Consider the following 13,955-nt stretch of genomic DNA (forward strand, 5'->3'; position numbering starts at 1 on the left):
GTTGAAGAGAAAAAATTTAATCACCCAAACAATCCACCATCTTTTAAATTCAAATTAGACCAGTTGATCAAATGACGTGATGAGTGATACCCCTTTAAACTTGAAATTAATATAATCCTCCTCTCATTAATTAAAATAATTTAGAAATAATTTAGATGGACGGATAAAACAATGTGGATTTGTGGATGCACGCAAACAACGGTCTGTAGTTTGGTGGCGTTAGGTCGAAATCTAATTGCTTGCAACATGTATTTTCACATTATTTTTTAGTATATCATGTCCTAATATGCTTTAGCGTGACTTGGACCGCCAGCATTTATTTTTTATATGCTCTCCCGTTCCATTAAATATTAATTTTTGTAAAACACAAGGCAAAGGAAGAGGAAGCTGGCCGAGATTAAGATATTATTAATTTGTTGTTATTGATTGATGATTCTTATCGTAATCCTTTTAATGATTATCCTTTTGAAATTATGAAATTTTTATTAACCTTCATTATTTATACTTTTGAACATGATTGTGACAAATAACTGTTCATGTGTGCCCTCTCATCTCTTCGTTGGTTGCTACAAGGGAGAAGGGATGCGATATCATGTGTTTTTTTAATTTTCACATGATGTGGCGTCATTGGTTTGGAATGTCACGGTAAAGTACTGAGATATGTAAAGCCCTATTATTGCTCGTGGATTGTGGATCTTGTGGGAAAGCCCAATACTAGTAGGGTTGGGTCGGACTGGGCTGGGCCACGTTCACGAGAGTGAAAAGGGTAACTTAGGAATTGGCGGAGTTTGTCTGTTGGTGTGTGTGTTGGGGGTATTTGGCGAGGAGTCCCTCTCTCTTGCTAAAAGTCCACGAAGCCACCCATCCATCCACCGCCTTTCGCATTCACAGATACTAACAGAAATCTAGTGAAGTGGACGCGAAGAAACGAATTCAACCTCCCCCCTCCTATATCCCTCTCTCTCTCTCCCTCAATCACTTGTAAGTTGTCAGTCTAACCAGCCATCCCATCTCTCTCTCTTTCTCTCTCTAACTAGGAGTTGTCCAAATAAAAAGCACATTCTTGTTGCCATCTTTCATTCATCCAATCCTACCGAGTGCAACGTTTTCCAAAGTGAACATGGAGAAAGAAGTAGGAGGAGGAGGAGGAGGAGGAATGCAAGTGACGAGGACAAGGAGGGCGGAGATCGATACAAGGCAACCGTTCCGCTCCGTCAAAGAAGCAGTTGCGTTGTTCGGAGAAAAAGTTCTTGCCGGAGAGCTCTATGCCTCCCAGCTCAAACAGGTGCATCCTTCATCCATCCGTTATATAACTTATGTTCCCCTTAATTTTCGTACCACTTTGATAATTGCATTAGGGTTGTTAGTTAGGTTAAATGTTACTACTTGTACAGTTGTACTAGCTAGCTTAGCTATCATGTAAGTCCTATTGCTGAGATTTTTCGTAACTTGTATACATTTTAATCAATAAAATTATATTTCTTAAGTATCTTGTATTGTGTCAACATGTCGTATTGTAATTTGTATCTAATTTCGTGCATCTAATTTTTCAACGTAGTAGTCTTTTTCTCTACAAAATGTAACATCTTTGTTCGTCCTGCTAGAAACTAGTCAATCATACATAGTACAACTTGTATTATCATGTCTGGTGGAATATATAAAGTTAAATAAACAAATAATTCTAGCACCATCGATCCTATAAAATGTATAGTTTGATATATTCTATATTTTAAGTGAACACTGAAGCATCACTAGGGGCTAATTCCTTATTGATCATCTTTATTAAGGAATCTAATCTTCTTTGGCTTTCATATCAAGAGATGCCAATTATATGCTATGCACTTGCACTATCCCTTTTTTTATTTTAAATAAAAATTAACTAATGTTTATTTAGACTTTAGGAGGGCTCACAAGCAAGCAAAGCAAGCATCCATGGCCCCTTTACTATTTGTTGCATTATCAAACTGAGTCCGACTCTCTTACATTAGAGATATTATTGATTACAAACTTTCGTGTCATGTCACTCATACGCACAAAACACATATACCGAGAATTTTTGCATATTTGATTTCACATGAGTCCATTTTGATGAACCTAAATGCAAGATGATCACCGTATGTGTACTTAACATACAAGTGACATGACGTCAAAGTCTTTACCCTAAAAATTTCTCCCCAAGCTGTTTTACATTGTTCGATTTATAAAAAATTCTCAACTAAGGGAACCATTTGATTTCTATGCTAATGGAATGGGTTCTTTTTGTACGTGATCCATATAGATGCAGAACGAAGCAAATGAAAATGGGCATGGCCCCGCATTATCCAGAATTGGAACTGTGAGAGCAGAACTAGAGGACACAAAACAAAGCCTCCAAAAAGCCAGACAAGAAAGTGAGCTCATGGAAAACTGCCTCTCTTCTCTAAAACAGGAGCTCGAACGCACAAAGCGAGAGCTCCAGCAACTGAAGGAACGGGAGTACGAAAAACACTTCATCGAAACGGAGATTGAAGACGTTAGGATTGTCGACGAAGACTCGACCAAGTTTACAACCAAAACACAAGCATCTGGTGAGGAAGATGAAAGTTTTGAGTTCCAAAAGAAAAGATATGTGACATTTGGAAATCCACCTTCTCTGTCTCAAGTGATGATTGCACAAGGTGGTGTTGATCAAACATTGGAAAGACACCATTCTCTCACGAAAAAGAAAAAGAAGCCCATGATTCCTCTGATCGCAGGGATCTTTTCTAAGAAGAAAGGAAGCTCACAGGTTGCTTATGCTTGATGCAACATACATGCCCACACATACTTCTTGGCTCCAAGAGGATTGTATTCCAACTCTTTTCAACCCTTTTTTGTACAAGTGTATTTTGCATGTTTCAGTTCTTTTAATCTATTATGTATATTTGGCTTGAGATAAGATGAAATTGTAATGTTGTATGTGGATTGATTATACCACGTGACTGTGTTTCAGTACCGCACAATAATTTCTCAATAAAAATCACTTAATAAATCAGCGTCCTTCAATGGAGTACCTAATGAATTAGTGTGCTCGATACCCTTAAGGTGTTATTCCTTTTCTTTATCATTCTTCAACTGAGGACCATTTTTCATTTTATATTTTATATTAATTTGAGGGTAATTTATCCTTTAGGCAATTGAATAGGTGCCCTAATGAAATGGGCTTAAAGCAATAATGGGTCATATAAATATAGGGCTGGAGCTGCTGGACCAACCTAGTTATAGATGGACAGCCCGGAACAATATATTGCTTCGAGTCTGCGACATCGGACGAAGAAAGGAAAATTTGTTCAGATAGAGTTGTCTAATTAGAGTAGTTCAGATAGAGTCATCATAGAGTTCTCTTCTCAAATTGGCTAGAAACAGCAGTCATTTTGCTTTTTAGGAAAATTTGTTCGAAATTAAACCCAGCTACAGGGAAAATAATACGATGAGAAATAATTTAAACAAAACCAATGCATGCATTAAGAAAATATGAATATGTTTAGTAAAGGTTGTTTTAAGTTTCATGAATGTATTGGGGGATATATAGCGCAAGCAAACTGAAACAGTACGTTGTAGGTTCAAATTCCACAATCTAAGAGACACGAATAGCAAACAAATCAAATACTTTAACATGCAACTGGATAAGAACATTTACCCTTACACCAAAGTTTCATTACTTGCTATTTCGATGGGCTTGGGACGAAAACTAAGATCACAAATTAATTATACGAAAAAATGAGGCAAATATTAAACACCAGTAGAAACAATGTGATATTGTGATCGATGCAGGCGAAATGATATCTATCAGACCATAACGTTGAATTCTCCATCATCCAAACTGCCCTCTTGGCCAGAAGAAGACTTATTAAAGAACTCGATGCAGTCGGCGATGGCCTCGTTATAATGCAAGTGCGACGAGTAGTACGAACTGCATGAAGTCTTCGGAGGCTCAAATCTGTCACAGCTGCTGTTCCTTTGCCTGGAAGTGCTCGTAGCTCCCGACGGAGATGTGCCGCGGGCCGATCGAGACGGGACAGTAAAAATAAGTTTCATTATTATCTTCCTGAAGCGATTGAAGATTTTCATCGCAGACAAGTTCAGCTTGGGAGGTTGATGATGGGGGTCTAAGTTTTGGCTACGGAGGGTTTCTTGACCTACTTGTACAATGAAGCTGTGGTTTCTTTGAATATTATGCAGCATTGTATTCTCTGTGTTTTTATCCTCCGGGAAATGAAATGCTATCATGGGAGGGTGTCTGTCTTATAAATTTTAAAAAGGGGGGAGAGAGATGAGGGTGTGAATTTCCATGGGGGTTGGTGTTATTCTATATATTTGTGAAATTTAAACTCTCTTAAGTCTCAAAGATGATGATGATGATGATGAGCATGAGCATGCACATTCGGAGTATGCAATGGCGTTCTCATGTGCTCAAATCATTTGCATGGGCTTCACTTGTCCTCGTGAGATGAGATAGCCTTGATTTATTAATCAAAACAAAGGCCCTTAATTATATATGATTAACCTTCAACTTAACTAAAACGCTGTTCAAGCTAAGTGTCCACTTCTTGCTCATTCTTTTCAAAGTGAATAATTGGTTTAATACATATATAGTTTTAGGAGGTGTGCATCCGTTTGAAACTCGTTGGTCCTTCTTCCTAAAACACTTTTATGACCTGAAAATCACTTTTGAGATTTTACGCTAAAGTAGTAAAGTTGTAAAATTGAAGTATTCTTACACTTAGTACTAAGTAGATGCTTGATTGCATTTATCCAAAGCCTAAGTAATCTTCAAATTAATGAGAAACAGCTAAATGATTATTTGACTCACGCTCATTAGTGAGAGCGAGAGATGCCAAAAATTTACCATTCATTTTCTAGCTATATATATTTGGTACCTGCTTGCCTGAGGAAAGCTAACCCTAATCATTGCCTTTCGATTAGTCAATTCAACACAAATAAAATCAAAAGATGCGAATCAGTTTCTAGCTCAAGTTCATATCCAGGTGGTCCAGACTCCAGACCCTATCAGTTTCTAGCATCGCAAATATATTCGATAGTGGAAATTAACACCAAATGGTCCTGCAGAAATGAAAGAAACGAAGATAATCAATAATTGTTTATGGTTAAACAAAAAATGGAGTATATTATTAGGAAAAATGACAAGCTTGTGAAGAGAGATGATTCAGAGAATGTTATGAAAAGTGAGGGCCAGGGTCTGTTCTAATGATTTTTATACAGCATGATTGTGTCTAATTGGTACTTCTTCCTTAAGGTAAAGAAAATGTTTTAATCATGAACTAAGCACCTGTCCAAAGAACTTAATAACCAGACTAAGTGAAGTCATTCCAAATTAAGCAAAAAATTAGTTCCAAATACAACATCATAATTGTGTCTAATTGGTACTTTCTTCTGCTTTTTTTTTTTATGACAAAAATATGTTTGTTTGGGCTCTAGGAGTCCGTTAGCAACTGAAACCCATAATATATAGGTGTTTATGGGCTCGGGATGAAACGTATTTTTAGCCTGATAGCTGGGCATGAGAAAATTTTTTAAAATACACATTGGATGTCTAGTGCACTTGACAGGTTTCGGCCTCAGGCAATGCGAGGAGATTTAACCTCAATGAAAATCCGAGTTGTAAGCACCTGATATATGTTTTTTTTTTTGTAAGAAACATTTCATGTGCTTTTATGATCAATAACTATTTTCTTCAAAAACATTTTCTGTAATTTTAAAAGTGCTTTCACACGATCCATATATTCTTGAAATATGAGAATCAAACTATGTATAATCACAGTGGAAGGCCTTATGAGTATTTTGGTTACAAATACTAATCAAACATCTGCTGCCTTGCTATAGGAGGGAGTTTAGACCATGTCCAACCGAAGGGTCCAGAGAGTCAGAGGGCCAAAAATAGCCTGAAAATCGTCTCCAACCAAGGGCTAAGTCAAATGGCTCGTGGGCCCCACAAGACAAAAAAATGGTCAAGGGGCCAACCGGCTAGCCATCTTTAGCCAGTTGGCTAACCCCCTTTTTTTTTGGACAGTTTTTTTTTTTTTTTTTTTTTAAATTTCTAATTGTTTCCTACACAATTTCTCACATATTTTTCACCATTCCATACTATCTTACCTTATTTTATTTCAATTCTTCACATTCCATACTATAACCCTTTGACCCTCGGTTGCACTGGCGGAGCTACACCCACGGCTATAGTGGGCTGTAGCCTAGGGAGGATTTTAACAAACTGCTGGTATAATAGTTTATATATGAGTTTGTTGTTGCTTATTGTATGTATAATAGCCCACCTAAATCCTGCCAAAATTATTAGTTAATGTGTTTCTTAATTTATAAATAATACTTTTATTACCTTATATATTATTTTATTATTTTTAGGCTAAAAGTAAAAATGGTAAATTAATACATAATTAGGTTTCTCCTATTCCCCATGTTTTTTACCCTATTCGTTCAAAACAAAAAAATTAAACCCTCTACCCTAAGAAAAGAAAAACTATGAATCACCATCAAATTATTTTCTAATGAAATTCAACACTAGGTATGCTCTTCATTTCTTCATTTAACTCATTTCTTGATTCAATTGTTAGGTTAATTTTTTTTTTAGTCCTTGAATTTGTGTATTAGGGTTAAAGATTATGGGAATAGTCCATGTTTCATGGTTCTTGTATTTGTAACTAATAAAAAGGGCTCAACAACAATATCGATTCTAATAATAACAAAAGATTTCAATTTCATTCCATATATCTATGGCACGACTTGAATTGGTATCCCCTAACCTTTTTTTCTTTTGGGTACTTGTTATCAACAAAAGTGATAATATTTGTTGTCTTTCTATTGCTTTTTTGTATGCATGTTTTATTTGTGTAAAAATTAGTTGGAAAGTAATTAATAAACTTGTTTGGATTAGTACTTCATGTTCTTACTTTTATGTAGATTACTATATAATTTTATGTAGGCAAAAAAAAAAAAATTCATAAGATTACATGCTAATAATTTTAGTTAGCCCACCCAAGAAAAATTTTTTGGCTCCGCTATTGCTCGGTTGGAGATGATATTTTGTCATAGGGCTATGTTTGGCCTATGACCCTCTGGCCCCTCGGTTGGAGATGGTAAGAAATATGAATCTACACTGTTCATTAAAATATTAATTTCTTGGGTAAACTGTCGGTTTACCCCCTAAACTTTCACCTCATTTTCAATTTCCCCCCTGAACTTTTCTATTGGAAAATTAAGGACTCAAACAAATGTTTTTAGCCAATTTGCCCCCTACTGTTAGTTTTTCATATATTTCATCCATATTTCCGTTAAGTGAGACCATGTGCACAACATGTGAGGATAGTTAAGTCATTTCACTCTTAAAAATGATTAAAAACTGAAAATAAATAATAATAAAAAATTTCCCTCTATTTTTTTCCCGCTAATTCCTATCCTCAATTTTATTTTTCCCTCTCATTCCTATGCATGAGAAATGACATATGGTGTTATTGTCTTCATAAGTAGCTAAGTTAATCTTTTTCTTGAATCATGTACTACCATTTTTATTTTCTCTAACAAATTAATAATTTGACAAATGCTCATAGTGTTATTGTCTTCAAAGCAGTACATTAATATAAGAAACATGTCCATAAAAAAGACTAGGGTTTCTTATATTAATGCACTGCTTTGAAGACAATAGCATCATTAGCATTTGTCAAATTATTAATTTGTTAGAGAAAATAAAAATTGTAGACAATAACACCATATGTCATTTCTCATGCATAGGAATGAGAGAGAAAAATAAAATCGAGGATAGGAATTAGCGGGAAAAAATAGAGGGAAAGTTTTGTTTTTTTTTTTTTCCAGTTTTTTAATCATTTTTAAGAGCGAAATGACTTAACTCCCTCACATGTTGTGCACATGATCTCACTTAACGGAAATATGGATGGAATATATGAAAAACTAACGGTAGGGGGCAAATTGGCTAAAAAAATTAGTTTGAGTCCTTAATTTTCCAATAGAAAAGTTCTGGGGGGAATTGAAAGTGAGGTGAAAGTTCAGGGGGTAAACCGACAGTTTACTCTTAATTTCTTAGAAGGCTAAAGAGCTAAAATGAGTCATCTGACCCTCATTCAGTTGGAGATGGTCTTACAGTTTCAGTATGGACTGCCACAAACCTAATATTAACATGTTTTTACGTGCAAGATTTGTTAGTAATCTCAACGGGGATTATATTAAACATGATTTTTGGGAGCCCCTAGCTACTTGTTTCCAATTATATATACTATTCGCCATAACTATCTTATCTTATTTTAACCTTGCAATGAGCGATCACTGCGTTGATGTCATAAATTAATCGGCTTTTGCACAGTTCAATATAAACACTCCAAACAATGAGAGTTAATAGTGGTTGTGCACACCTCACGCATGACGCATGTGTATGCAATTATCATCTGTCAACTATATGCTTCATTCATGAAACAAGTTTATCATTACTGCATGACGTTTCTCCACATTATATTATTGTACAATGTTTCTCCACATAACATTGTATAATTCGATTGAAATGGTATGATAACAATGAATTTGTTTCTAGCTGCATAAGTTTCTAGATACACTAGTTTTGAATTGTCTAGCTTGCCTATTTGATAAAACAGTTTAACAAATACACTTGCAGTTGAGCAGTTGAACTAAAGCTGCTAAACCCATTAAGCAAATCCATAATCTAAAGAAAAACAAAAATATAAGTTGGTCTCACCTCACTAGCACCACCATGTGAAGAAAAGAAAAAAAGAAAGAAAGAAGTAGAAGTTAGCAAGGTTGACCTAATTAGGCGATACAGCATGCTCGAAAAGAACTTTCTTTAACGGACAGGAAACCATTTTAAAAGTATTTTAAGTCAAATCACTCATTATATTGGAAAGCGTTCAAATTTATCATCATATATGATTGACTTAGTAACATCCAAACACAGGTAAGTTTCTTTACATATACTCACAATGTAATGAAGATAACTAAGTCATGAGAGAACTTAAACGAAGACCTTAATCACGACTCCATAGCCTTGTAAATGACTACGAAACATGGGAGGATGGCCCTCGGATTATAAACAACAAGTTCCTCGAGATTGGAATACATTCCGGCGAATCCGGCTACAGAATCATAGGAGCCAGCAGCTGCCGACAGTTGGGACAAGCCATCCTCCTCCGGCGGTTCACCGTCTGCAATGCGCCGCACCCTGCCAGCAATGACACGGCACACCAGCATTGCCCTGCGGCCGTCCGTACAATTCAACGAATCATGGGCCCTACCGCTGCTGGCAGTGGTCCGCACTCCCTTGCTCCCACCTTGATCACCTCCCGCCCCGGCTTTGCCTTGAAAACCGTGACGGATGACCGTGCACACTCCGCAGCCCGGTACGGAGCCACAAAGGCTGGACGAGCCACGTGCGCCGAGCGTGCAAGAGATGCTGGCGCAGTGGAACCGCAGCAGCTCGTTCCCGTCTGCCGCGCACCTGGGGTCCTTTCGCGTGCTGCTCAGCGCACGGTTCTTCACTGCGTCTCTGCAGTCTTCGAACCGTTGGATCGTGCGCTGCGTGTTTTGAACCTTTAGTATCCGTTCGATCTTGCAGAACGGGATGTCTTTCTTGAGCCAGCTGGATTTGAAGATTATTTCCACGATGTTTCGGCCGGAATCTTCGACCCCCAGCTCCGATACTACGCCGTTAAAAAATTAAAAAATTATTATTTTTGCATCCCATTTTTATATTATGCAATCCTTTTCAAATATAGTAAAACGGTTAACTGCATTTTACAGTCATAACGTTTTAATGTTTGCATTTTACCCTACATGATATTTCAATTGTTCCAATTTAACTTCTTGGTCAATTTCTTTGTCTAATTAGACATTAAATGATGATGTGCACATACTCACATTTTTAGCATATGTTGATCATCAATTTCATAAAAAAATTAAAAAGTAAAAGTACTAAACATTAAAATTGAGTGCTTAAAATATGAACCAAATATATGTCACATTTAATTAAACAGTAAAATTAACAGAGGTTAAATTGTTTATAACATTGAAAAATCTATCTTGTCAGTGGGATCGTGAACTCTTGATGATTGAGTTTTGACATGGCAAGTGGGTTATATAATGTTAAGAAAAGCTACATGGAACGAACGAGTTACTATTCACATGACGTTTAATCTAATAATAATACAACGTTATATACTGTTTAGAACATTGTCTTGTTGAGAGAGAAACTACAGTAACGGGGAAACAAATAAGATCGTGTCCCTATTATTTAAGACAGGCCACCTTACGAATCAGGATCATTTAATTGGTAGTGCATGGACAGCTGTAGCTTTGTACTCTTGGACGTTGACTGCCTTTATAATTAGTTATATGCTAGATGCAAGAGTTGCGGTAAATTAAGTACTGTGCACAATTTTTTACTCGTGCACGAAGAAAAATATTATCTTTTGATTTTTTTTTTCTCAACTTTTATCAACAAGATTATATTCTAAATCAATATTAAAAAAGGGGGCTACCAATAAAATATTAAAAACTATATATAGAGACAAAGTTGCGTGCACTTTATCACATATATAAGGTAATATGAACTCACTATTTCTACATAAGAAAATAGTTAACATATGATGGATAATTGAAAGGATAAATCATGGAGAAAAATAATTTTGCCTATAAAATAAATAAAGCATGAAATAATTAAAGGAAATTAACTCAGCATGAAAATGATTAATTTCGTGAAAAATAGATTATGTAGTACCAGCATGGCGAATTGCTTGGTGATGCTCCAAACTCTCAATCTTTGGGAAGATCTCTCCACACTGAGAGCAAGCACAAATAGTAGACCTAGGAACTGGGCACCTGTAAACATATAAAATTATATCATTTTTTTTTCCTTCTCTAAGTGGTATTTTAGACTATATTTATAAACAAAAAATGTATTTATATCTACCTGCTAGGGTCAACGATCATGTGGCACTCGTAACACCCAGAGAGCTTCCGGAATTGCATTCCTCTGGAGGATGATGGCGTATGATAAGCAGCAGAGGAACCAGAACCGTTGGATCTAGCTGACCGAGTCGCAGGTTTCCTAGACAGCAACCCGGTTTCCTGACCCAGCGTGCTACTCTCGGGCGACGAGTTGTCAGCTCTGTGAACGACCCTAGTGTTGCCATGAACGACATCTCTGAAGCTGCATATGGAGCTGCAGGACAACCCCAGCTTCGAGTAGCCTCCACTTTGGCCGGCTGCAGCGCCACCGACAATATTATTTTTTGATGGGTCGTGTACTCTCGACCCTTCGATCTGTTTACAGGTCAGGAGGTTCTTGATGTGGTCCCATGAGGAGGAGGAGGAGAAGGAGGAGGACGGTGGTGGTGGTTTTTGTTGCTTTTTGTTGTTGGAAGACGGCTGCTTTTGCCTGGGGTTTGGTGGTGGCGTTGCCTTCTTCTTGGGCTCTGTGGCCTCTGGTGCAAAAGTGAAGAGAGCCATAGAAAAAAGGCAGATCGCTGAGAAATTAAAGAAGTGATATTGATATTTTCATATTTATGTTTTTTTGGTATGAGAGAGAAGAAAGAGAGAGTGGGTAAAGGAGATTTGTGTAGTGGAAGATGGTTCCTAGATTGGTAATTAACTAAAGGCAAAAGCGCACATGAGGGTTTGGAGAAACTTCTATATATAGTAATATTAGTGAGACTAAATTTGTAAATTAAATAACATGAAAGTCGATAATTGGATTATTGACTTAAGTATTGATAAATGTGCTCATTCCTATTGATGATGTAATATTTAGTTTGCAAATTTTGTTTACAAATTTAATCTTCATAACATTACTATGTGTAATAACATTGTCACATAGTGTTATTAGTTTTTGTGCTATATAATGTGAGTAGATGATAGAATAAACATATCTTATTTTTAAGATATATATTAATTAAAAAGATATACATGTATATTATAATTTAAGTGAAATAATAACATCATATAATAATTTGAATGAAATAATAACACCACGTAATGATTCATATAAAAGAACTCATGATTTAGCAAAATTTATCATAACGTTTGCATCCGGTTCTGAATTACCTTCTATGCTTAAGTACAAATAAAGAAGTAGAACCTTTGATGAGAAGAAGGTTGACCTTGTCATCGAGTCGGTTCAATCAACGGTTGATTGAGGGCTACTTGAGTGCGATGGGCCAGAAGATGCAAGGGAAGGATAAAATAACATGTTAATGTGCGATGTAGTTAGACGGCTTGTCGCGGATGTGCTTTGTATGCTGTCTTATTGGAGCCTTTCTCTTGTGCTTTATTGGTCCTTTTGTTATTCTCTTCAACTCACGTTCTTTAAATTGTTTTTGCACTCAAAGTTGAAAGTTTTGTTTGGATCGGCCAGTTTTGGGAATGAAAAAGTTGAAACTATCAAACGAGGAGAGAAACTTGTACATGGAGCTTATCTCATTTATAAGAGATGAATATAGGATACAGAAGATAAATATAGTTCTGATTATATGAAAAAATCTCTTGTACTGACGATACTTTTTGTTTATTTAAGCATGCACTCATGGACCTCATTGTAACTGAGCAAAATAGAGGTATGTAGTTTGTTACCAAACTTTAATTTATTGTGGCCAAAGTTTTTCTTCTCACTCGACGAGGAATCAACAACAGAAAACTGTGAATGAAAAAAATTGACAAAATTTTTCTGATACAAGATTTGTGAAGCATGAAACATGTACAATTCATTTGTACAATATCAACAAGTCTTACGAATGAAGATGAATTCATTTACAAGTGAGGATGTGTATCTATGTATGACTATTTTACTAATAATTTTTCCTTCATTAAGTCACTATGGCCATCTCCAGCCAAGGGCTATAAACCATATTTAGCTCTAAATGAAACAAAATTAGTCTCCAACCAAAGGTCTAAAGGGAATAAGGCTAAAAGAATCAAGTTAAATTTAGTCCTAGGGCAGGAAACATGTAGCCCAAGGCAAACTAAGTTTGGCCTAAAAAAGCAATAAAAGACGAAGGGGAATAAAATATGGATCACGAGTTTCTACATTTAAGTTTTGTGCATTATAATAGTCTAAAGATCTAAAGTATGACACCTAGTCTACAATTAAGTTTACTTTTTCTTAAAAGAAAATAATTTTCAAACCATGTTAACTAGTTTTGCCATTAGGTATTTCCATGCAGCGAAATGCAAGCATATACGTAAAGCCTAAATGTAGAGACTCATGATCCATAAAATATAGTGCTGCATGTAGTTGGAAATAGGAAAATTTTAGATCTAAAGTAATCCTTAAAATATTAATTTTTAAAGAATTAAAATATAGCCAAGAGCTATGTTTAGCTTTCCATGACTGAAGATGACCTAACAATATTTTAGAGCCAGTTTCAAATACGTGCATTTTCATTTTATGGATGAGGGAGTGTGGAGACACTGTCCCTAAAGCTGCGGACATTTCCGTTAATTTGTGTGCATATCATGATAAAATAGGGGTTTAGAATCGAAAAGGAAGAAAAAGGTGAAGTGCAGAGAGCCAAAGAGACATCCTCCACCATATAAAACACGGAGAAAGAGCAGGAAACAACTACTACTTGGACTGTACCAGATTCACTCAGATTCTGTATATAATTCTATTCCTCCTTCCGATGTCTCCCACTCTCACATATGATTCATCAATTTCAGGGACCCCCTCCCTGCAATTAACAAGCCATCTATTTCAGCACACTCATCTGCAGAACCTGCCACATCCAAATAAACCTTCAAGCTCTGTGCTTTCACATGCTGTCAGATCGAAGGAGGAAGAACCACCCACTACATTGACTGATTCACTCCATACCAATACACGATCAATATGTCGCATGTAGCTCGTCCTCTACGTTACTTTTTTTTAGATTCCTAGCCAGGGACGGATACAC

The 13,955-nt window shown here is 36.2% G+C and overlaps 3 protein-coding genes across 4 annotated transcripts; 1 reads left to right on the top strand and 2 right to left on the bottom strand.

The window, feature by feature from the left end:
- Positions 1 to 864: 864 nt before the first annotated feature.
- LOC126602122 (WEB family protein At1g75720-like) lies at positions 865 to 3,010 on the top strand. Of its 2 annotated transcripts, none has more exons than XM_050268949.1 (2): positions 865 to 1,285; positions 2,285 to 3,010. In XM_050268949.1, the coding sequence occupies exons 1-2, from the start codon at positions 1,121 to 1,123 to the stop codon at positions 2,780 to 2,782; spliced, it is 663 nt and encodes a 220-aa protein (XP_050124906.1). In that variant the 5' UTR covers positions 865 to 1,120; the 3' UTR covers positions 2,783 to 3,010. The 2 variants fall into 2 exon arrangements, with proteins under 2 accessions (XP_050124906.1, XP_050124905.1); XM_050268948.1 differs by having other exon boundaries at positions 869 to 1,285; positions 2,279 to 3,010.
- Positions 3,011 to 3,648: 638 nt separating this feature from the next.
- On the bottom strand, positions 3,649 to 4,259 carry LOC126606061 (uncharacterized). Its single transcript, XM_050273530.1, has one exon. The coding sequence runs from the start codon at positions 4,246 to 4,248 to the stop codon at positions 3,808 to 3,810; it is 441 nt and encodes a 146-aa protein (XP_050129487.1). The 5' UTR covers positions 4,249 to 4,259; the 3' UTR covers positions 3,649 to 3,807.
- A 4,646-nt stretch (positions 4,260 to 8,905) lies between these two features.
- On the bottom strand, positions 8,906 to 11,653 carry LOC126601264 (uncharacterized). The gene is made up of 3 exons (XM_050267948.1): positions 10,979 to 11,653; positions 10,787 to 10,887; positions 8,906 to 9,710 (listed from the first exon to the last, which is right to left on the bottom strand). The coding sequence occupies exons 1-3, from the start codon at positions 11,515 to 11,517 to the stop codon at positions 9,043 to 9,045; spliced, it is 1,308 nt and encodes a 435-aa protein (XP_050123905.1). The 5' UTR covers positions 11,518 to 11,653; the 3' UTR covers positions 8,906 to 9,042.
- Between the last annotated feature and the right edge of the window lie 2,302 nt (positions 11,654 to 13,955).

This window comes from Malus sylvestris, chromosome 15 (assembly GCF_916048215.2).
Source record: "Malus sylvestris chromosome 15, drMalSylv7.2, whole genome shotgun sequence".
In the NCBI taxonomy this organism is placed as follows: domain Eukaryota; kingdom Viridiplantae; phylum Streptophyta; class Magnoliopsida; order Rosales; family Rosaceae; genus Malus; species Malus sylvestris.

Excerpts from the sequence above, each read along its gene's own strand:
- LOC126602122 (XM_050268948.1), top strand. The coding sequence starts at position 1,121 with ATGGAGAAAGAAGTAGGAGGAGGAGGAGGAGGAGGAATGCAAGTGACG. Across the intron at positions 1,286-2,278 it reads ATGCCTCCCAGCTCAAACAG|ATGCAGAACGAAGCAAATGA; the intron begins GTGCATCCTTCA and ends TGATCCATATAG.
- LOC126606061 (XM_050273530.1), bottom strand. The coding sequence starts at position 4,248 with ATGATAGCATTTCATTTCCCGGAGGATAAAAACACAGAGAATACAATG.
- LOC126601264 (XM_050267948.1), bottom strand. The coding sequence starts at position 11,517 with ATGGCTCTCTTCACTTTTGCACCAGAGGCCACAGAGCCCAAGAAGAAG. Across the intron at positions 10,888-10,978 it reads ATGATCGTTGACCCTAGCAG|GTGCCCAGTTCCTAGGTCTA; the intron begins GTAGATATAAAT and ends ATATGTTTACAG. Across the intron at positions 9,711-10,786 it reads CCAAGCAATTCGCCATGCTG|TATCGGAGCTGGGGGTCGAA; the intron begins GTACTACATAAT and ends TTAACGGCGTAG.